At 41.5% G+C, this 25,270-nt stretch overlaps 1 protein-coding gene across 4 annotated transcripts in view; it reads right to left on the reverse strand.

The window, feature by feature from the left end:
• Positions 1–11,756: 11,756 nt before the first annotated feature.
• SUSD1 (sushi domain containing 1) overlaps positions 11,757–25,270 on the reverse strand; it is a 116,952-nt gene continuing 103,438 nt past the window's right edge. For 3 of the 4 annotated variants that reach the window (XM_058523776.1, XM_058523775.1, XM_058523779.1), the window contains exons 15-17: positions 23,106–23,145; positions 12,839–12,932; positions 12,400–12,483 (exon numbers count right to left, since the gene is read on the reverse strand). In XM_058523776.1, coding sequence (XP_058379759.1) covers position 12,483; positions 12,839–12,932; positions 23,106–23,145 — 135 coding nt within the window. In that variant the 3' untranslated portion in view covers positions 12,400–12,482. Of the gene's footprint in view, positions 12,484–12,838; positions 12,933–23,105; positions 23,146–25,270 lie in introns of all 4 variants that reach the window. The other variant, XM_058523778.1, reaches the window with a different exon arrangement.

Here is a 25,270-nt window from a genome sequence, read left to right on the forward strand (position 1 = left end):
GAAAGACTTAATAAGCAAATTTTCCCCTTCCAATACCTACCTCTCTGTACCTCTTCAACACTCAGCCAATCCAATGCACTATCAACTCCTTCGTTTTCACTTTAGTGGTCTGTCTTACATTGGACTTTCTTCTCTAGTCCCTCTATTGTGATCTCTAATGTCTCTCTTCTTGAAATTTCATGTCTTTGTTCACATTCTTATACCCCATTCCCCACCCTATTACTGGAATTTCCCTCCTAGTCTTCTCTGCCCAATAAAACCCTACTAATCCTTCAAGGTCCAGTTCAAACTCCACCTGAGTAGCCTTTGCTGGTCTCCTGCCCTCCTTCTCTCTGTCATTCTGTTTGTCACTCTGAACCACTGTGTAGTGTAGAAACCATCACTGAGGGGGCTCAGTGAGACATTTGCTGGGTGTTGTGAAATGACCATTGGACTGATTTCTCAATCACAGGGCAAAGTCAGGGTCAAAATGAAAGCAAATTATATCAGTTTCAGTCAGGCAAGAGTCCAATTTGCTCATAACGAATGCTAAATTAACAACAGACGGGACTTTTACATTACCAGTCTCATTCCTTTGAAACTGTATTGGGAAGCTTCCTGGGTACACTCAGTATAGAGAACACACATCAAGTCCTTCTAAGGTTTTAAGAAACATGACTTGAAGAGATATGATCAATTGGAAGCCATCAATTAGAGATGAGTAAGATTAGGTAAGAAAAGAAAAAAGTGTTATCTGGTAATAGAAAGGTTGAAGACACCCGCCATGTGAGCTAGGATGAAAATCACACCTAGCCTTTTGTTAGTGAAAATCTTGGTCAGTTGGCTGTGTCCACCTGGCTTCCTACTCCAATGTTCTCGTGTTCTTCATTTGTTGCTCCATTTTTGCTGGTGCAAGAAAAATTAAAATACAGGTATGACTTCTGGAGAAAAAAAATATCAGCAGACTTGTTGTGAATTGTTTGCTCATTCTTTTTCTCCTTTGTAGGAGGATCTTACAGTTTTTCTTATTGATGTGTGAGAATATTATATAGTAAACCTATTAACTCTTTGTTAACCATACTTACTGCAAACAAGTTTTTCCCAAATGGTTAGACATTTATTCCTACGAGTCCCTGAAAATCCATCATTCCCCACTAATTTGAAATTGCCACCATGGCTTTATACTTAGCAGGAAGGACCGTCAATATAATGCACTTCTCCAAATGACAAACAGGCTCTAAAGGGGAGCTCAAGGGTAACCCAGAGCAACCCCAAGCCAAACGGACAATGACATTCAGAAAACTAATAGTTAAAAACAAAGAAACAAACAAAAAAAACCCTGTGTGATTCAGCAAGCTTATTCCTCAGAATAATAAAAAATAATCTACACACTTTGGTCTTAGAGCATGTGGCTTAAGTATTGAGTTTGGAGCATTTGTGAAATACAGTACAACTCAGACTAACTTAAGCTATGGTTTCTTTTACTGTGCAGCACATCCCATCCCTTTGTGCTGTGGGTAGTTAAAAAAAAAAGGCTTTCCTTTCACTATAAACATTCACTATAAATCATATAAAAATAGATATAAATAACTCTAGTGACCTATGACCACCCACAGAATGGGGTTCCTCAGGAGTATCATCAGATTTAGACGGGAATTCACTGAGATCAGAGAATTTTGGAGGTTCTCAGTTGAAACACTTGAAAGTTCAGTATAGCTAGGCATCCTCTCCTTCAGATTCAAGTCTCAGGCTCTCATTGCACTCAGCAAGTATCTGCTCAAAATAAGATCTTTTTCCTGTTGCTCAGTTGAAACAATTTCTTTTTGTTTCAGTTTACCAGAATACAGCATGTTGGTTGACCAAGCAAGCAAATATGCAAAGCAGAAGTCATATAGCAAAAAACATAAGACAGTTTGGAAACTTGATCAGAGTTTACAAAATGGACAAAAATGCAGGCTAATGGGCAGCAGCAGACTAGAATTAGTATGAACCATACATTCTTGGGAAACTGGTGAAGTCCCAGGGATTAAGGGCAATGACCTGAGTGACGAGGCTGATGAAAGGGCAATAAAGGGCCAGTTGGCAACCCATTTGCAGGCAGAGGCTGAGGACAATGACCTGGCTGGTCAACCTTAGAAAGCTAAGTGTGCAGTACAATCAATACAGACCACAGTCCCAGGCCAAGTGTAGAATAAACACAACTATCCCTCCAACGCACATAGGCAGCCCTCCAAGGCACACACTCAGCCTCCAATGCACACAGTCAACTCTCCAAGGCTGTTAGCGTTGTGTGTCCCTCCAGGAAGGCAGACTGCCTCCTGTCCTCCAGCAGTGGGTCTCTATTTCTTTTATCTCATCCAACCACAAGCCTTGGTCTTTCTATGCTCGGCTCTCACTAAGACCACATGCTCTCCCAGCTGTATCTCCATTGTGGGTGCCAGTTCTCCATCTAGCTCCAACCTCGTCTGAGTGGCCTCTCTACCGAGGTCTGCAGGGGTCCTCCTTGAGGAAGAGGAAGCCACAGTGGCTGCAGAAATGAGGGGAAGTGGGGGAAAGTGGTTGACACCAGAGAGGTGTTTCAGCTGGAGACTAAGAGATGTAGTCTCACGAGGTCAGTGTGGGGCCTGGTCCTTTTGCATTTGCGGAATTCCTTCAGTCTCCATCTAATCCAGTGAACTGTTTCAGAGGCACCAAACTCTAACAGAAATTTAGACCGGATGGCTATGTATTAACTTTCCACGAAAAATCCACTAAGAATGTTCACGAATGCAGATCACAGGCAGCCAAGTCAGACTCAGCTGCTTTGTGCCCTTGATAGCAAGCTGGAGACAGGCTGGAGTCTTTGATAGTGACAGCCCCATGCAGTATCTCCCTTATAGGGCTCATGCAGTGTGGACATTTACACTCTCTGGCTAGGACCAGGACACTGTCTTCCTTGTTCGGTGCAGGAGTTGTACTGCCCAGCTGCTGCCCCTTCCCAGGCTCTGTGGTAACAATTCCCCTTTCCTAGGCACTGCCCTTCTTGAGCCAGAAGGCAGCACGGTAGAGAGCCTCACGGCTATCCCTGACCATCGCCAGCATGGCAAAGCCCATGCAAACCATCAAGGTCCTGTGGTTTGATATGGATCTCACATTTTTGTGAGATCCAAAGCATAGTGATCATCCCAAGACAACCCAAGTTCCCTCTGGCTCTTGGAACTGAGCCCTCTTTCAGGTTCTAGGGCCCAGTCTTCACTGGAAGGCACTTTGGACAGAGGGAGTCATAGGTTGTGGCTAAGAGCATTAAGTGATTTCCCCTCAGCCCCAGCCATTCTCTGCTGCACACAGCTGCTGCCCAGTCCTTAGCTAGGGAGGGTCCTGTGGGCTGGGGAGGACCTTTGTGCTCTCCAGCTCTGGTCCCTGGAGCTCTCACCACCCTCTGGAAGCCTTGAATCTGGTCAATGTTGCCTTACCCTGCCCAGCCCACCAAGACTCAGGATGGCTACTTCCAGGAACTACAGGACAGAGCTAACCCTTCAGGGCCACTTCTTAGGCTCTCCGGAGTTTGGCAGAGATTGACTTTTGCAGGCCATGCTCACAAATCCTGAATCCTACTAACTCAAAGGCTAGGAGATAGGACACATGCCCATGGACCCAGAGAAAGGATGCCCTTTCCCTCCCCCAAATCTTGGTGCCTCATTCAAGTGAATGGATCCAGTCCAAGGTGAGAAAGCAGCCTTATTTCCACCCCTGGCAGCCTTGGCACCTGTCCCTAGAGAGAATAGAATTATGCCCAGGCTTTTGCTATAAATCAAGTAGCCCTGTCAGACGAATCCAGGAAATATTGTGGTAGAGTTTAAAGTTTATAATTGGTTTCTTCTTTAGTAACTTCTGGTAGGCAGACTTCTAAGATGGCCCTTACAATCCCTGCCCCCTGGTGTCCACAGCCTGTATAATCCTTTCCTCTTGAGTGTGACTTACTTCTAACCAAAAGAAAATGGCAAAGGTGAAGGGATTTTGCAGACGTAACTGAGGTTCCAAATTAGTCATGTTCTTGTTAGTTAAAGGGGAGAGTATCCTGGGTAGGCCTGGCTGAGTCAGATGAAAGCCCTTTAAAAGAGGGCCTGGGCCCTCCCTGCAATCAAAGATTCTCCTTGCTGACTTGATAAATTAGGCAGTCTGTTCAGGAAGCCCACGTGGTAAACAACTGCAAATGGCCTCTAGGAACTGTGGGTGGCATCTAGGAACTAGGGACTGCCAGCAAAAATTTGGGACCCTCAGCCATGCAACCACAAGGAAATGAAATCTGCCAACAATCTGAATAAGCATGGAAGAGAAGTCTTCCCCAGCTGAGCCTCCAGATGAAAATGCAACCTAGCCAACACCTTGATTGCAGACTTGTGATACTTGAGCAGAGAACCCAACTAAACTAAACCTGGATTCCTGACCCATAGAAACTGGGGGATAATAAATGTGTACTGTTTTAACCCACTAAGTTTGTGGTAATTTGTTACATAGCAATAGAAAATTAATACACGACTATAAGCATGTATAGTCTCTGCTATAATTCTCTTACAAATATTTCACCTTCTAGTTTCCAGTTGTCCTCCAAAATAACATTACCAAAGATTCACAAAAAATTTTTTAAGAAATCTGAAGCAGCACTGTGCAAGAAAGAAGAATGCACTCAATAATCAAAGCTTTGGGAAATTTTCAGAAGGTCAAAAATATCAAGTTTAAGTTAAATGCTGGCAACAGAATTCTTAAGAAGGAAACTATTTTTGGTTTAAAAAATGCTTTGGTAAACTATTTGGGTAAAGACGCGTGTTTAGGGCAGGGATTAGCAAAAAAATAAAATAAGACATAGCTAAATTGTCCTGCATTTCAGAAACTTAGGGGATTTTAATAAACAATGAAGATAGGAAGGGATAGGAAGAGAACTTTGAAGACAAGGGATAACTAATATCCACTTCTAATTGTTTGCCTATCTAAAATATAATACTCTCTGTAGTAGGCAGAATAATGGCCACCTAAGATGTCCATGTACTAATCCAAGAGCCTGTGAATATGTCACCTTCTATGGCAAAAGGAACATTGTAGATGTGATTAAGTTAATGATCTTGAGATAGGGAGATTAACCTGGATTTTCCAGGTAGGTCCAATGTAATCACAAGGGTAGTGATAAATGAAAGAGGGGTAGAGGCAGGAAGGTCAGAGTCAGAGAGAGATTTGAAGAGGCCACACTGTTGGCTTTGAAGTTGGAGGAAAGGCCACAGCTAAGAAGTGTAGGTGGCCTCTAGAATCTGGAAAAGGCAAAGAAGTGGATTCTCCCTAGAGCTTCCAGAAGGAAAAAAAGCTCTGCAAATAACTTGACTTTAGCCCGGTGAGGCTCATGACAAACTTCTGACTTCCAGAAATGTAAAATAATATATTTGTGTGGTTGTAAGCCACCAAGTTTGTGGCAATTTGTTACAACCTCAATAGGAAACCAATATACTCTCCACTCACGTTATCTAAATGCCCAAAGTCCTTAGCGAGATTTTGAGTGGAAATCATGAAAAGGAGCTGAGTTCCACAGGTAGGTCAATGTGGGTGGAACAGGAACCCCACACAGGAGGGTGAGATGATCCTTCAACTGAACTAATTCATAAGAAGCAGAAACCAGGCCCTAAAGTTGACCATGGGAATGTAACACATCCACCTCTACCCGCTCATGAAATTTTCAGAAATCTTAAAAGACAAATTCTGGATGCCCCACCAATTTTGGAATGGAGAGTTAAACCAATCTTATCCAGATCTTAAGTGTCTTGGGTTTAGATTGAGAAGGAAGCCAAGCAGTACCCTTCAGACTTTGATCGAACACATGTGTAATAGGATATTGAAGGAAACACTTTCTTTTCATTATAAAATTTTATTTTTAGGTTTTTGAAGAGTAATATACTTACTTGTTTAAAATCAAAACAAAATAAGAAGATAAACACTCAAAAGACTCACTCACACCCTGTCCACCTCCACCCCATTCTCCCTTGCTCCATTTGTTACCATTTTCATTAATTCATTATTATTCCAGTGTTTATGTGAAATCGAATAAATATTTTCATTCCCCCTTTTTCTTACACAAAAGATATCATACCATATACGCTATACTCCACCTTGCTTTTCAAATTAAAACAATACATCTTAGAGATGTTTCCATTATCAGTGCACAGAGTTCTTCCTCATTCCTTTGTTACAACTGTGTGATATTCCATTGTATACATGGAAGTATCATAGTTTATTTAACTAGCTTCCTCCTGAGAGGCATTTGGGTTGTCTCCAAGCTTTTGCTTTATAAACTATGCCACGATGAATAACTCTGTGCATGTATCATTTTGAAAATGTGCAGGTGAACCCATAGGATCGGTCCCAGAAGTGGGACTGTGGGGTTAGAAGACAAAGGCACCTGGAAAAAGGCAAACTAAATATTGCCAGATTCCCTTCCACAGAGGTTGTTCCGTTCTATATTCCCACTAACAATGTTTGAGTGCCTGTTTCCCCACAGTCTCAAAAAAGAGTGTGCTGTCAAGCTTCTAGATCTCCTCCAATTTGATAGGTGAGAAATGATATCTCACTAACTTGCATTGTTCTTAAAAGTGAGATTGAGCGTCTTATGTTTAGGAGTCATTTGTATTTCCTTTTCTGTGAATGAATTTCCATATCCTTTGACCCCAAATTGGACTCGTGTTATTTTGACCAAAATTCCAAAAAATTGAGAAGAAAATAATAGATTGCAAGCACTCCCATATTCTAAAATGAGGATTTCCAAATGGTCTTGTGACCCTTAGCCCAATACCCGGATATGAAGTCGTTTAAAATTGAAAAGGTCGAAAGAAAGTAGTTCTTTGAGAAAGCTGTTGGCTTGCTGAGCATTTTCTATCCCCTACCACAGTGGTAGGGGGTGAGGAGTCTTCCTGAGGAGCTTCAAGGAGACTCCCACTCATAGAATTTGACTTGTGTCCCCTAGATCTTCAGAAGACACAGTGGTCTGGTATCTGATCCCAAGGGTCAAGAAACTGAGGCTGTCAGGCCAGCAGCAGGACAAAAAAGTGGGAACCACATTGGAAGCAAACTACACTTCCACTAGTGGGAGGACAAAGGTCTAATGGGTAAGAAAACTAAAGTCTGTGGTTGGAGCCATCCGTGATGGTGGGGCAATCCTCCATTTGGCATGGCAAGGGTCTGTGAGTTTCCGTAGGTCAAGCAGATACTCTGGAAAGTAACTGTGCTGGAGGAACCATCTTGATGTGACTTTTCTCAAAAAAGGCAGATTGCTAGGACAAGAGAACTCTAATAACACCAGCAATGAGATGCTGTGGGATGTACTTTTGGGGGCAGGAGCTGAGGTAGTGACTCGAGAGTTCAGGGTGACAAAATATAAAGTATCTAGACATACACAACAAAAATTAAGCATGCACTAATTACCTCGTAAGTGGAAAACTAGAATACTCTGAACAGGGACACACAAAAAAATCAAATGGAGACACATATCATGTTTTGGGATAGGAACACTCTTTATTTAACACTTCCCCAAGAAAAATATTAAGATTTTGGGAGGAAATTGACCAAATAATTCCTTAGTTTATGTACGATAAATATGTATACATGAATAAATATATAACAAAAGCTGAGAATTAACAGAAAAAGAATGGTAACTTATTTTTACTTGGTATAAAAAAACCTATTTTTAAGTTACAGCAGGTGGTATTGGCACAGAAATAGATCAAGAGAACAAAAGAGAAAGTTCAGAAATAGACATTAGTACATGATTCAGTATACAATTCAAATCACTAGGGGAAAAAAATAACAGTCAACGAACAATAATAGGTCAATTGGCTAAACCTTTCAGCAAAAATAAAAAAGGATTCCCCCCACAACCTCACTCCTCATACTAAAATACATTTCAGATGATTAAAGATTTAAATATTTTTAAAACTGCTGAATTATATTTATTACCTTGAGATTGGAAGGTCCTTCTAAGCATGGCACCAAAGGCAGAATACATAAAGAAAAAAACTGATAAATTTGACTCTCCTAATTTAAAGTGTTTTTGTAGCAATGTAGGACACAAGCAAAGTCAAAAGGGAAATGGTAAACTAGAAAATTTGTTTACAAAATATATGATAGCTAAGAGTGAAAACTTCTATGATACAAAGAGCTTTTTCAAATCTACAAGAGACAAACAAGCCAAGTACTGAGAAAAAAGACAAATGATCAATCAACACGCAAAACAGTCAGAGAAATGCAAACAAAACACTAAAACTTCATTTTTCACTTACCAGGTTAACCAAGATTAAAGATATCAACAAAGCCCAGTGGCGTTGAGGCTGTCTGCTGGCGAGAGTGTAAACTGGTATAGACTTTCTGTGAGATTCCTCTGACAACACGTAGTAAACATAAAACGTATATAGTTTTCATTCCAACAATTTCACTTCTAGAACTTTAGCCTAAGTGATCCTTGCATACAATTATACAGACTTGCATAGGGATAGTAAACATCTGGAAACACTCTAAATGCACAATGCATAATAGAGAACTGGTTACATAAATTATGGTACCAACTTTTAATGCAGTCATTATTGACATGAAAAATATGCCCAGGATAGGTTGATGAATGAAAAAAGCATGTTACAAAACCACATGCATAGTGTGACCCCATTTTGGTAACCCTGAGTTGTGCCAAAAAAGTATGGATATGGATACACGCATACACACACATCACCAGAATGATTCATTCATTCATTCATTCTCTCTCTCTCTCTCACTCTGCAACAATGAGCTTACACCGTTTTTTAAAGTTGATTTGCTTCATTGTATCACCCGCCCACAAACTTGAGCACAGGAAAAGCCACACCCTCTCTCCCTCTAAAACTGGGCACTTCAGTTGAACCAACAATGGTGTGGTAGGCAAAAGGTCCTTAAAACACTATCTGATTGACTACTACCACTGGTTTTCTCTTAGATAAATAGAACGGAAAAATAAAAGGTTTAGAAAATCAGAATGTGAGATTAGCAATAAAAAGGGAGCATTGAGAATTCTTTTTTACTTCCTTTAAAATCGATTTAAATATTAACTTTATTCCAAGCTAATGTGGAATTTCAAGATAATCACTTCTGCTCTGGTCTTAGCTTAAGCGCCCAGCTGCAATTTCAGGTCTTGAGTCAGAGACAGACTGTTACCTATTTCCCCTAATTAACCTCCATCTGTTTGGTTGTTGGTGGCTCCTTCTAGAAGTGATGGGAGGTGGTACCTTACAGTGAAAAGAGAGGTATAAAAAGACACGTGCTATAATAGCAAAGGCAATGGTTACAAATATATATATTGTTTAGAAATGTACAGGCCTGACTCTCTCAAGACCCAAAAGCACTGGCCAAAGTTTAGCTCAAGGTCGATCAAACCCCAGGAATGAGAACTAGACCTGCGGTCAGAAGAACTAGCCCCACAATTCAAGTCACGTATCTGTCTGAACCCACTTCTCCATTCTAAAATGGGAAAAAAATAACCTCTAATCTTCCCACCACACAGAACTGCTGTGAGGATGGAATGGAAGAACGCATATAAACAAAAACCATGGTGGAGATAAATAAAAACTATGGGCACACGCACACAGAAAATCAGCCAAGGAATAATCTGCTTCATATCTGGGCAACCTCCCAATTTTGACTCCTAGTCTAGAAGGGAGCTCAAGACTGGATCTTAGTGCTCCCCTCTACACACTGTCCCCAAGACAGTTAATTGGGAAAAGATCCTTCTACCAGCACCCCCCTAGGATCTAGCTTTTTTCAGTGGCACTCATAACCCAACTCCACGTGCTGCCTGATCAGTCCTTCAACAGAAGGAGCCTGCATTTTCCCAGGAAGACTCACTATCAGTCTCCTGAGATGCCCTCCCCACTTAAACAGGAATCCACTTGGAAAAAAAAGAACAGTATTGTGGTAAAGCTACCAGGAGAATTCAGAGAACTTAAAGCTGCCTTCACATTTAGGAGAAAATAATTAGAAAAGAACTGTAGAAAAACGGTACGTTCTCTTTGCAAACGCTCAGCACCTGCTTCTGTTAAGTATTAACACTGTGCAACTCTGTGTTATAATTTGGAACATTTAGAGGAAGTGACAAAGTCCATGTTTTTGCCATTTTAGTATTCTTTCATGAACTGGTTTTACATTTCTGCACTGTACCCAGAAGAACATTTTTCTTAATATTTAGTCAGTTATTTTAACCAGAAACTTTTGATACTAAGCAAGTGGGATTTTTTCCTTTCCATGACAATTATGCTGAACTCCCATGTGGACAACTGTAGCTTCTCTAGCAGTTCATTCTAGAGCTGGAAATTAGGGGGGCTGTAGAAACATATGGCGTTTACAGAACCGGTAAAAATTAATAATAATATGGCGGGGAGGCTCAGATTCTGTCTTTGGATAGAAGAGGCTTTGAGGAAAATCCTTACTCATCCGAGACCCTACCCTATACTAACCACAATAATTTGCAATGATTCTAAATTTAATTCAAGAGATGTGAAAATAGTATGAGTTTGAATTGTTGCATATAAAAATTAAAATTGAAAGCATTTGTATTATTCTATTGAGAGTTCTACTCTATCATTCATCTAAGATGAGAGCAGGAAGGGTTCTAAACGTTGATCCTAAGATATAGGCCAAAGTACTACCTCAGAGGACCAAGGACAATTATTCTTTTTTTTTTTTTGTCCCCCCAAAGCCCCAGTAGATAGTTGTATGTCATAGTTGCACATCCTTCTAGTTGCTGTATGTGGGACGCGGTCTCAGCATGGCCAGAGAAGCGGTGCATCGGTGCGTGCCCGGGATCCGAACCCCGGGGCGCCAGTAGCGGAGCGCGCACACTTAACCACTAAGCCACGGGGCCAGCCCAAGGACAATTATTCCTAATACTGCCTAATAATGGCATGGACTACCCAAGTGTCAGGATATCACCTCCCTCTCCCTGCCTCTTCCCATTTGAGTGGATATTCTTTGCGCCGGATCCCCCAGAGTGGAGCAGCTTCATAGACAGTTTCCACCTGTTCCTATTGTTCCTACTGCCTCCTCATCTGCCCACAAGCCCAGGCTACTCAGATCTGTCCCTCACTAACGCCCAGTAAGCCAGTGGAGAAACGCCAGCCCACCATGTTGGAAAGATTGTCCCTTTTCCTCAGGACCGCCCTGTTGCCCAATTCCAGGACCACGTTCATATATGCTGTCCCCTGAGGTTGTGCAATATAACTGGCCCCCTTCTTCTTCCCCCATGCTTTATCTTCTCCAGGCCTAGAAAGGGAGGGAGAAGAAGAAGGAGATACCACTGCTACTTGGAGAAGCCACAAGCTTCTGGCTTTCTTCTCCATTCATTTCTTACAAGTTCTTACTGAACTTGGAGTTACACTGTCGGTTAGGGCGGAAAGTTAAAGAATACTGATTCAGGCTTTAAAAGTTAAACCTAATACACACCATCTGTAAATTCCACGTGTTAATAGTAGGCCAGTAAGTAGCTGCTTACATCTAATGTGCCATGGTTCATGATAACAGTCCCAGTCACTCAGGCTGTAGATGAAAGGGATGATCATGTCACCCACATTGATGCCCCTTCCCTGTAAACACATGGGCTCCGGCCATGGGCCTGATATCATTTCAACCCATTGTCACTACACGACCACTGAATCTAAAGGGAGGCACAGAGCATTTTTAGGAGACCCTCAGTAATAAAAACAATAACCAAGGCTGCTATAAACATTCATGTAGAAGACAAGAACTGTCTAATGTAACAGAATATTTTTACTGGAATGAAGACTTACGGCTTTTGAATACATATAAGACAAATGGAACTGCATCAAAGCAATGCCGCCTAACGGACATTGCAGGGAGCTTATCAGAGTAGCCAAGCTAGCACCCCTTCTAATTATGTCAATTAATTGTAAGAAAAAATAAAAAGCTGCTTTTAAAGTGTTTGACAAGTTTTCCTACTTCAATGGTCTCTATCCTTTTTGATGACTGCCTTCATCAAGTCAAATTCTAGCCCAAACTTAAGTCCATTTCATTGTTTATTGTAAAAGAATGGGTTCTGAATTAATTCACAGAGATGCTATACAGGAAGATGCAGACACTCTCTTGCATTCAGTGTCTAGAGGAGCTGACTCTCAGGCATCACTCAGAGGAAGTCATGGGCCCAGCCCATGTGATCTGTAGCCTGTGGTCAATATCACATTGTACATCAGGAGTCTCAAGTTCATAGACACAGAACTGGTCGTGTAGCAGGGACATCGTCAGCAATTCCTGAGTTTCTTCCTTTTAGGGGATTCCATAGTGATAGTCACCATCTTGAATCCAAGAATGGGGCCAAGCTGGAAATGGGGAAAGTTTCAGGTCCACATACACACTTGGATGGAAGCCACATGGGGCCTCTGTGCAGGCACCTGAGAAGCTGTCATAACATCTGTCCCAGCAGCAGTGCATCCTTCTCACGTAGCGCCCATCTGCAGTCTAGACATAGAGGAGGAAAAGAGAGTCCACTGACACACTTTGGTTTTCCCATGGCACCTCCCTGTGTGCAGCTCATGCACACTCACGGGAAGCAGCCTGGAGATCAGCCACCACTCTGTGAGCAGCCAGGGCAGCCATCACCAGCCCTGCTCTTTTCCTGGGCCAGGAGGGCATCCCCCTCTCCACCCTGAGGTGCAGAGTCACTCATGCCTTTCACCTGCTGAGTGTCTGCTGAGCCCAGGACAACCTCTACCTACATCTCCTTTGACCCTCCTCAATCCCAGCTGTTCTCCATGACACCAACCCCAACCTCCCTCCATTCCATTCATTTCTCAAAAATGACAGTCTCACATACCACACTGCTGAGAAGGAGAGGAATGCGAGAACAATCACAGCAGCCACGGAGCCCAGCCCAACGCCCACCATCTGCTCTAGCGTGAGTGAAGAATCTGCGGGACAAAACCACACACTAAGCCCACAGCACGTGGACTCACGGCCCTCCCAGAAGGTGCACACCCACCTGTGCTCACTCCATTTTACCCCAGAGCTTGGGCCCATTTAACAAACCATCCTAAGAAAGCCCAGAGAGCCTCTCTGCCCCCTGAGTTGGCCCTGAAGATGGAGGGCCTCAAGAAAACACAGTTCCAGGGTATTTCTGAAAAGGAAATGTAAAACCAGGGCACATTCAAGTTACAAGGGATAAAAAGGCTGATCTTGTTGAGCTTACAAATACATCACACTGTGTTGCTTCTGTTAGTCCTCTCCCGAGTCAATGACACTGATCGATTTTCATGGGCAGTTTTCCTTTGTATTAAGGAAGAAGTCATTCTGACATCACCTGGATTTTTGCTCCAAAAATGATAGTTAGCACCAGTGGTCAATTAGAGCAAACAAATCCTCTCTGTTGGATAGTCATCTGTCATTTTCCCTACACATCAACGAGGGTGGTACCTCCCTGCTCCGCTTAGCAGGTTGCCGTGAGGATAAAATAAGAAAATTGATGTAAAAGCTCTTTGAAAGACATACATATGTTCTATTTGGGGTGCATCACATGCCAACTCCAGGGAGATCCCTGGTTATAAACTGAAAAACACCCACATTTGAGTTGCACATTTGGGCCAAGTGATTGGATCAGAGCATCATGTTCTAAAGTTCTCATCTTAATTTGCAAACACTTATTTAGCGCTTACTATGTGCCAGACACGGTTCTAATTACCTCTCCCAACCACCCAGTGGCTACCATCATCATAGTACCAGGTATTATAATAATAGTACCCAGTATAACAATAGTACCCTGACGACTATTATTATTCCCATTTTACAGACGAGGAACTGAGGCAGGGAGTGGTAAAGCAACTTGCCCAAGGTCACCCAGCTTGTAAATGAAAGAGCCAGGATTCAGACTCAAGCTGTCTGGCTCCAGTCTTTGCTTTTGACCACAGCATTGTGCTTTTCCAGTGCAGATGCATCCAGCTCTGTCTGCAGCAGAGCAGGCCATGTTCCCCCACAGAAGTCAGGGGTGCAAGCCCAGACATTTCCTGCACAAGCTGATGATGATGGGGGCTCAGGCTGCAGTAGTTCAAGTTTCTCTCTGGAAGAACAAAATTCTGTGTGCAATCGTGCCAACAGACGTTGAAAAGATCTTGGGGGCTGACTCTGCACGTATAGAATTAAAAATAAAAATATCACCAAGCCATAGAATAAGTGTAAGGAAGTGCACCCAAGTCCAAATTTTGCCAGATGATTTGTTGCAGTTGTCATTGTTGGGATATCAAAGTATTTCCTTTTTCTGTACCATCCTTTTACCAATGCCCCAGGGATGTGCTTCGTCTGCCCCTTGGGTAATCCAGCCCTGCCTTGGAAGAGCTAGAAACAGCAAAAGCAAAGATGTTACTGTAAGAGAGGAGAGGCTTGAGGGGAAAAATTGTAGCCCCCGGACTTGAGACCCTCAAAATGTACATGACTTGTTTTCCTGGCAGTGAATAAGGCACACTTGAGAACAATTCAAGCTACTTAACTACTTCCTCATCTAATCTAAGCTATCCAATATGGTAGCCACTAGCCACAATGTGGCTATTTACATCTAAATTAAATTAAATCTAAAAAGTCAGTTTCTCAGTCGTACTATTTCAAGTGCTCAATTTCAAGCACACTGCCAGTGCTCAGCAGCCACATGTGGCTAGCGGCTACCATATTGGATAGCACAGCTTTAACATCTTTCCATCATTGCAGAAAGTTCTATTGATCAGCACTGCTCATATCTCTAAAGCCGGGTTAAGAGCAGTTTGTTTTATTGGAGACTCTAGAGGACAGCTGGCGCCAGCAAGAGCAGCCGTGGAATACACCTCTTGCTAAAGAGCCCTGCAAAACCTATTACCTCAGGAAGTGTTGTCAAGAGACTTTCCAGAAAAACATGGCTTATATTGTTTGGCTACTTTTAATATTCCGAAGAAAAAGGGCTTGATATTTTAAGAAGCTATATTATAAAATGGAAGGAGCAGCTGTGGTTAAATTAGAAATTAGTAAAGAAAAAAATTGGGGGAGTGACTTGAATTACTAGATATTAAAACAGTGCAGTAGCAGCATAGGAATGAATACATTGGAACAAAATAGAAAGCCTCAAAATAGACATGGGTATATCAAATAATCTCAGAGCTTGAATACTGGAGTCAGGTTGTCCAAGTCTGTATTTGAACACCACTGCTTCCTAACTGTGATTTAGGGGGAGTTATTCAGCCATTCTGTGCCTCAGTTTCCCACTGAGGGATGATATAATAACATGGGAATGATAACAATAGTACCCACCTTATAGAGTTATTGTGAGAAATAAATGAGTTAATACATGTTAGAACTGTGCCCAGCACACAGTAAGCAATTGGCCTATGGTAGCTAATGTTAGTTATTGTTTTGTTTCAAACCATTGTGGAAATGATACATTACTCATAACTAGTGTTGAGAAAATTGGCTAACCATTTAGAACAAAGTAACTTTGATCACTAGTTATACTATGTACCAAAATAAAATCCAGCTGGATTAAAGACTTAAATTGAAACCTAAAAAAATTAGACAAAATATAAGTGAATATTCACCAAATATTAAAGCAAGAATTTTCTAAGCATAATTATTAATACAGAAACCTTAGGAGAATGAGAGATCCAACTATATTAAAAATCATACAGTTCTGTATACCAAAAAGTATCACAAGCAAGCTTAAAGGGCAAATGGAAAACTGGGCAAAATATTTAGAATAATTAATATGCAAGGAGTTAACAAAGAGAGAGTGTTACAAATTAATAAGGAAAAGACAAATACCTCAATAGCAAAATGAGCAAATTCTATGAAAAGGTAAATCACATATAAAACATGATTACAGACGATTAATAAACCTTTGACCAACTGCTCTCTTACAAGTAATAAAAATGCTAATTAAAACATTGAGAGGCCATTTTTGTGCACTAAATTTGCTAAGTTTTTTTTTTTAAGAGAAAATACAGCATTGGAGACAGTGAAAAGAATCCAGTACTTTCCTGCACTGCTTGTTTCATCCAATCTACTCAGTATTCCTCCCAACTTTAATCATCCATGCTTTCTCTATATTTTTTCCTCTATGGTTTCATCCTCTGTGGTATATTTTTAATCATTGATTGATGAAAACATTGAACTGAAGATGACTGTAGACAGTGACACGTGTCCTGCATATTCCTGGATTTGACATCAACTCGTTGAGCAGCAACCTTCAAGTAGTCGTCCAGCCAGTTTCTAAGCTCATGCACAGCAGTCATTTCCCTACATCGTTCACAGGCCATTGTTAAGCGTTGGCTGAAGTCAAAGTACACTATGCCTGCTATATTTCCCTAGCCAATTAGCGACTCTGTGCAAGAAGCAAGGAGAGAAATGTGACCTAATCTACTGACTGCTGGAAACTGCGGCTTCTTCCACCAGGTAGACACAGAGCCATCTCTCGACGATCTTGCCTGGCCTTGACTTCAAGCCATCATCTTCATCTACACTTTGCAAAATCTATCTCCTTTGTACAAAGTTCCATGTTCTTTGCTCATCCCCAGTCTTCCTACTTTTCTCTTCTTCATCAAGATTTCTCAAAGACCACGTGCAATGGTTCATCCCTCTTATTTGCAAACTTTATGAACCTGCTAGAACGTGCTTAATCCAGGTCAGAAGACTTTAATTTACATAGAGCAGTTAGCTCTTCTCTTGCTTTCAAATATCCCCTGACAAACCAGCAGGACAGAAGCAAAGTAGGAGCTGAGGAACCTTTCTCTTGACCATCTGGACATCATTCACCCTAAGCAGTGGGCCCGACTGTTCCTTACTCTAGACATAAGTATTGGAAAATCACCTTTGTTTATTCTGCATAACATGACTTGGGTTTGGGCTCCAGGCATGATTCTTGCTGGTAGAACAGTTCCTGGTTATATGTCTTTTTGTCTACTTTGTATATGTACTCTGTGAAACTCTGAGTCAGTCCCATCAAGAGTGAAGCCAATCATGGTGTTGCCACACAGGCTTCTTGAGGGACTTTCCTCATTAATTCCTTACTGACAAAGTTCACAACTGGCCAATTTGAAGTACATTTTTTAGAGCTTTGCCATCCTCTGCTTACCCTCCCTTCCATGCTCTCATGCCATGAAATCATATTGACTTTTCTTCTGAATCACTTGTAGAATATTTTTCTAGAAACCCAAGTGAGTGAATCATGTGTTATAGCCCAGATTCTCAGCGACTCATTCCTGGAGAAAGTAAATCTTTCAGGCTTAAACTCCACCATTCTCTTCAGGGTTGCTCCCTGAACCGGTAGAGTGCTCAGGAAGAGTGATGGAGCTTCTCTGGGCTTATCTTTAACCCTTTCACTAATGAAAATATCACAGGTGCTCAAGAGCAAGTTAGAAAGGCCCTATTCCTACCCTCAGACTTTGAGACAGCTTGAGGACTTCCTATGGCTGTGGACATTTTCTCACGAATTTACATCAGCAAGGTCATTTCCTGAAAGTAACAATTCTGTTCTCCAAAAGGTACAAATAATTAGCACTGTGACTTTTATTTAGTGTGTTCAATTTCTCTTTGCTATCCTAGGGTCTCCTCACTTGAATTCCCTGCAGAGCAGGAGATGGCAAAGGATCAAAGTAGAAAACTAATTTAGAGATAAGTAAAGCCTAATGAATCAGCAACATTATTGAGTTCCTTTTCTATTGCAGCTAAACAAACCACCATAAACCTAGCAGCTGGCACCCATTTATCAGCTCCCAGTTCCGTGGGTCAGAAGTTCAGAAACATTGTAACTGGGTCCTCTGCTCAGGGTCTTAGAAGGCTGAAATTAAGGTGTCAGGTGAGCTGCATTTCCCTCTGGAGGCTCTGGGGAAGAATCTGCTTCCAAGCTCATTCCAGTTGTGGGGTAAATTCAGTTCCTTGCAGTTGTAGGACTGAAGTCCCCATCTTCTTACTGGGTGTCAGCCAGGGACCGCTCAGCTCCTACAGGCTGCCTGCATCCCTGCCATGTGGTCCCCTCCATCTTCAAAGCCAGCAGGAGAAACCCTTATGTCAAATCCATCTCTCCCTTTGAATCTCCAGTTTCCCCTACTCCTGACCTCTAGACCAAGAGTTAAAGGGCTCATGTGATTAGGTCAGGTCCATCTGGATAATCTCTCTATTTGGGACCTTAATTACTCTTCAAATCCTTTCACAGCAACACCTAGAATAGCCTTTGAATGAATAACTGAGAGAACGGGGGTATACACCAGGGGCCATAAATTTGTGAGGCCATCTTAGAATTCTGCCTGCCACAATTACGAAGGTTTAAAATGAGTATGTGTGGGCCAGCCCCGTGGCTTAGCGGTTAAGTGTGCACGCTCCGCTGCTGGGGGCCCAGGTTCGGATCCCGGGCGCGCACCGACACACCGCTTGTCCGGCCACGCTGAGGCCGCGTCCCACATACAGCAACTAGAAGGATGTGCAACTATGACATACAACTATCTACTGGGGCTTTGGGGAGAAAAAAAGGAGGAGGATTGGCAATATATGTTAGCTCAGAGCCAGTCTTCCTCAGCAAAAAGAGGAGGATTAGCATGGATGTTAGCTCAGGGCTGATCTTCCTCACAAAAAAAAAAATAATAAATAATAATAACAAAATGAGTATGTGTGTGTATGCGTATGTGTGGTATGTGTGTATATATAACATATACATACATATGCATATACATAGATATATATAGCATACACATACTATATGTATTAACATACATATACATACATTTACATATACATACAATTATGAAGGTTTAAAATGAGTGTGTGTGTATGTATATGTGTGTGTATGTGTGTATATATAGCATATACATAATATGCATATACATACATATATATATAGCATATACATACATATGCCTTCACCCTAGGCTTATATCTTGATGTAAATCTTCTCTGGCTTATTTAATGTGATAAGTATTACACCTACTTAGCTTCATTTTCATCACACTGTACTGCTGGTTCCCTGGTAATCATTCAACCCAACTCTATAAATTCTGATTAAGCACCTCACGTGTGCCAGGCACTGCTCCAGCTCTTCAAATGCTCTCCCTCAAGGGTATGAAGTCTAGTAAGAAAAGACAAGTGTACACATTGCTCTAAAGTATGGCAGAATGGCTACAGAGAGGGAGAGAGAGAGAGATTCTGGCCCGTGGAGCAAATAAAAAATGCTTCAGGGATGACGTGGCATTTGATTTTAACCTTGAAGAACAGGTGGAATTGTAATAAACAGAGATTATGTAATATTACAAAGATTGTAATAAACAGAGAGGAAGGGCATAGGGCAATCCAGGGGGAAGCGAGCAAGTAATCATACGAGCAAAGACAAGGAGAGAAAGCAAGGCCCATATCCAGAGAAGAGCTGGCACATCAGTTTGAATAGAGAAGAATGAGAGATGCAATTAGAAGGGTATGTTGGTGTCAAACTGAGGCCTTGGAAACCAGACTAAAAAGTAATGGAGAACTATGGAAGAATCATCAGGGGAAATAATAAAATTAGTGCTGCGCTTTAGAAATATGAGTCAGGTGGTAGTGTGCAGACTGGAGTGAACAGGGAAACCCCGAACACTTGTGATGGGAGGTGAGAAACGAGGCTTTACCAGTTGTCCATGCTACAGATATAAAAGCCAATGCTCAGGGAGTGAACACAGAAATGAAAATCAGAGAGGTCTGCCCAAGGTGCAAAATCTGGGTAAAAGGGAAAGGAGTAGTCACTAATGACTCAGAGGTTTCATGTGTATGACTGAAGAATGTTTCCTGATTAGTTTATCATCACCTCACATATATCAAATGACCTTGCTTTATGACTCAAAAAAATCACACATTCATAGTATTTTGCGGCTGGAAGGGATCTCAGAGACCTCAGGAAGAGGCAATGGAGAACCAGCCAAGTTAAATACAATTTCAAAGACACTCGGCTGATTAGTAGCAGGCTCGGGCAAGGAAGCCCAGGCCTCTGCATTTCCCATCAAACCAACTGCTGGTTCCCTGGTAATCATTACAAAACTCTTTTAGGGGTAATTTGCAAAAGGTAAATAGCATAACTAGTCACTGGGCAAAGGCAAGAATGGGGCTGTTGTTTGGTAGAAGTGAACTGGAACAATTTCAAGACTAATTTGGATGCTCGTTCTCTCCAAATTACTTTCTGAAATGGCAGTTTCCAACATTTTTGCAAGAGATGAGTACACAACACAGGTAAATTTTGCACATAGATAGATATATATATAGAGAGAGAGAGAGAGAGATGCTAGAACTGCCTTCAGAATTTCAACATAACAGTGGGTTTTCTATTATCTCTAGAGCTTTCCAGTGGTTTGAACTCAAAGGTTGGAACTCCCTTTCAATATTGGTTCTTAAGTTGAGGGGTGAGGGAGGCACCGCCAGGAGCCACTTAGATATTTCCAAAGGAAAATCCTCCTGTTAACTTAATCACAGGAGAATGACTGCAGCTGGCTCTTTGGCCATTTCTTCTACCAGTTTGAGTATTCACTAATCATACCAAACAGTTGCTGAAAGCAGTGGGTTCTGGAAGCTATTGTTTCTGTGCCTGGCCAGGATGCTTGCATTTCTCCATTCTTCTGATAACCACTCCTCTTTTCCTTGTGGGAAATCCATTCCCATCCTTAAAGCTTTAGAGAATGGACTGGCAGAAAAATTTCCAAATGTTGGAATGTGTGGTTGTTTCTTGTGGGCTTCGTTAAACTCCAAGAAAGGGAGCTGAGCCTATCTCCACACAGAAATGTAACAGCACACATCTTTGTTAAGAGAGGCCCTCACTTACTATGCTAAGTGAAATGAGTCAGACAGAGAAAGACAAATATTATATGATCTCACTTATATGTGGAATCTACAAAGCTGAACGGATAGAAATAGAGAGTAGAATGGTGGTTACCAGGGGCTGAGGGGTAGGGGAAATGGGGAGATGTTGGTCAAAGGCTACAAACTTCCAGTTATAGGATAACTAAGTTCTGGGGATGTAACATACAGCATGGTGACTATAGTTAACAATATTGTATTGTCTACTTGAAAGTTGCTAGGAGAGTAGATCTTAAACGTTCTCACACACAAAACAATATATATTTATATATGGTAATTATGTGAGGTGATGGAAGTGTTAACTAACCTTATTGTGGTAACCATTTTGCAATATATATGTGTAACAAATCACATTGTACACCTTAAACTCACACAATGTTATATGTAGATTATATCTCAAGAAAGCTGAAAAAAAAGAGAAAGAGAGAGAGAGGCCCTCGTTGACTGGCAATCGCAATCCAAGATGGCTGACGGTCAGGTAACAGGCCTTGCTCAGTTGGAAAGCCATGTCTTCTACCCTTGTTAAAGTTGATGTGAGTAGAGATTAAAAGATGGAAAATAAGATTAGGGGATAAGCAGACAAATGAAGGAAGCCTAATTCCCTGGGTCCCTCCCAAACATTTCCTGCTATGTACCCTCTATTGACAGAGTAACAAATCCCCCATTGTAAAGCGCTGTCCACTGGAATCTTCCTGGAAGCAGGGTTATGTGGGTGCTTCCTCACCATCCCAGCCTATTGTTTTATGCTGCTCTGAGGTAAAGGGCAGGATGTAAGGGGTTAAACTGATATTTGGGCTAAGAGCAGAATTCCTCAGGCTGTTGCTAGGATTCCTAAACCGCAAGGAAAAGGTCCAGATTCAAAGGTCATAAACTTGACAAGATTTGTGGTATTAGCTACAAACTAACGGAATTCCTGGGAATCAAATCCACTGGCTGGCTGCCTGATGGTTTAAAGAAATGTACTGCCAGGGAAATCCCAGCCTGGCAAACAAGGACCTGTGATTGCTCAATCCCTAAAGCAATTCCCCCACCCGGATACCGGACAACTGCCTGTGAGAAGCAGAAGGTTTAAGCTGTGTGGCACTCAGCAGAGATCCTCCTCGCTGCATCTCTTAGGTGCGGCTTTGGAGGAAATGAACAAGTGTACTCTCTCATCAGACAGAGCCCAAGGCAGCCAAACTGACTGACCAAGTGACCCATTCTGCTGCCAGAGCAGAAGACACTTGCTTTTCCCATCCAGCAGGATGTGGTCATTGTTATGGGCTCCCTGACCACTACACAGCACTTTATCTTTTCCTCCTTTCTAAATCAAAGTACTTCTTGTGGTTTCCCAGTTTTCTCTTTCATATTATATACTGTGGTTTGAGAATGGTTAAATTTGCCATTTCATCACAGATTGCTGAACGGATCATGAGAAACACGTCTGGATTTGATCAAGAGGAGTGGATCATTCCAGGAATCCTGGTCTTGGAGCTGGATGCAGTAACAGACCCACTTTCGAGTTGTCTTCCACTAGGGTTCCATTTTTGGTTGTACGGAGGATAATTCCACTTTCTTAATGGAGAGTGTTTTTCTTAGTAGTATCTGTATGTATGTGTGCACATGCTCAGCAGCCAAATGGTTGAAAGTAGTGGACTGTTGTAGCTTTTTGTTTTCATCTGCCAACATGCTTTTCTATGCCTCTCTTCCTGATGGGGGTCATGTCCCCCTCTCAGTGCAACCCTGGTGGGGTTGTCAATCACACTGATCTGCCCCCAATCAGCCATACGAGTAAGCCCAAAACCCAAGGCATTCGGATCATAGTACCCCATCTCCTATTAACAGTGATTCATCCAACGGATAGTCACTTAACCTAGGAGAAAAGATTCTTTCCCTGAATTGAAAAACTTTCTGTTTCCACTGAAGTTGCTGAGCTGGGGCAGTTGGTGCCCATCTTTCCCCATCACATGGGCTACAGTAGAAGAAAATGAGGCCAACTCACACTTAGAAACAGAGAGCAAAGACAAGAGACAGAAAGGGAGAGTTCCACTCATGGTGTCGAGTCCCAGGTCCCCAGTTCCTGGAGTCCTGATGATGTTGCTCTGGTTCTGATCCCATAAGCTCCCACCCCCTCATATTTTTAGCTATGGCTTTTTGCTTAAGCTAGTATGAGATGGGTTTCTGTCACCTGTGACAATTTAAAAAGAAATCTCATTAACATACACTTGATGCCACAGATTGAACAGCGGAGAAATAGGACAGCATTCTTAGGCAGAAAATGGTTTTACCTTTCACCTGAGCCCAAACTGCACAGGAGTATCTTCTCATCTGCAAAGGAAAACACAGCAACACATTTAACAGGTGGCACATGATGTCAGTTTAAATAATACACTTTAGCCCTCCAAGTTTCAGGGTTTTACCACTTAATTTGGACTAGATCTTTAAAGTCTCATCTAGCTCTAACATCTTATAACTTACCCATATGATCAATCACCAAGTGTTCAAGGGACTGGCATGGGTAGCAGGGACAGAAGTGACCCTAGGGATCAATTCTGTAGCTTTCCAATAGATCTCAGAAAGCATACACTGCAGGTAAACAACAGAAATGGCAATAAGTTTCATTCCCTTTGCCAGCTCCAAGCCACTGGCATTGACTGCCTGGAGAACTATGTTGAAAAGGATTCTGAGGTCACATTCAGGTTCAGCAATAAGCAGTGATGCATGTTATAGGCAAGGTTATGAGAAGTCCTGGTCTATAATAACACTTCACCTATTAGATGATATTTACCCATAAACCTCAGTTACCCAAAATGTAGCCAAGAACCAGGAAGAGAAGAAAAAGAATATGTATGAAAGCTCATCCATGGTAGAAGAGAGCCACAAACTCATTGAAGTGAAATACCTTTTCTTCTTCTCCCCCACTGTTATCATATGCATATTTGTCTGCTAAGAATGCTGAGATAACTGTCTATGATAAAACTCAGCAAAATATTCCCCCGAGGAAACTGAATAGCAGGGGTTAGAAAAAGATCCCTCCAACTTCAATAGGAGATTCTCTTTCAAGTAACAACCTTGGGCATTCTGGTTTTATTTTATTAAAAATTTTAAAAACATATTTAAATTAAAAATTCTGGGAAAAGCTTAAAATGGCCATAAGGTTTTGAATGTGACTACATTTTTCCTTGATGCTAAGTGCATCAAGTACATTTAATGGAAAGTAATACGCAAGAATAACCAGTGAAGGACATATTTCAAGACATTGGAGAAGAAAGGGGCCCTCAAATAACAAGGCACGTACCAGGGAACTAAGTGTATGAAATGAGAGACATTGGCAGGGCCAGGTGAAGAAGGGAGCCCATTAAAATGGAGTGCCTTGATCAGATTTGCAATTTATAAAACTCATTCTGGCAGTAGTATGGAGCAAAGAGACAGGCAGAATAAGAGACAGGAAGATGAATTAAAAAATCGATGTTCAGCCAAGAGATGTCAAAGGCTAAACAGTGCTAATGAAGAAGGAGAGGAAAGGTTGATTTTAAACAGCATCAAGGTGATAGAATTGACACAGTTTGATGATGGACTAGACAAGAAGATAAGAAAAAGGGAGGATACAAGAATTATTCCTAGATTTCTGTCTTAGCAACTGGGAGCATGATGGTGCTATTGATTGGGACAGATACACAGAAGGAATAGCAAAAAAGCACAATGAGAGAATTGGAAAATTCACACTTCCTAATTTCAAATTTTACTACAAAACTACAGTAATCAAAACAGTGTGGTACTGGAATAAAGACAGACATACAGACCAATGGAATAGAATACAGAGCCCAGAAATAAACACTTGCATATATGGTCAAATGATTTTTGACAAGGGTGCCAAAACCATTCAATAGGGAAAGGAAATCTTCTCAACATGTGGTGCTGGGAAAACTGGATATCACATGCAAATGAACGAAGTGGAACCCTTACCTAACACCATATACAAAAATTAACTCAAAGGGATTAAACCTAAATAAAAGACCTAAAGAAAACATAGAGGAAAAGCTTCATGAAATTGGATTTGGCAATGGTTTCTTGGATATGACACTAAAGGTACAGGCAACAAAAGCAAAAATTGACAAATTGGACTTCATCAAATTAAGAACTTCTGTACACCAAAAGACGCTTCAACAGAATAAAAAGGCAACCTACAGAATGGGAAACAATATTTGCAAATTGCATATCTCATTAGGGATTAATATCCAGAATATATGGAGAACTCCTAAAACTCAACAACAAAGAAATAAATAATGCAAAAATGGGCAAAGGACTTGAATAACCATTTCTCCAAAGAATATATATAGATTGTCAACAGCACATGAAAAGATGCTCTATATCACTAATCAACAGGGAAATGCAAACCAAAACCACAATTAGATACCACCTCACATCCATTAGGATGGCCATTTTAAAAACA

This window comes from Diceros bicornis, chromosome 28 (assembly GCF_020826845.1).
Source record: "Diceros bicornis minor isolate mBicDic1 chromosome 28, mDicBic1.mat.cur, whole genome shotgun sequence".
NCBI lineage: Eukaryota > Metazoa > Chordata > Mammalia > Perissodactyla > Rhinocerotidae > Diceros > Diceros bicornis.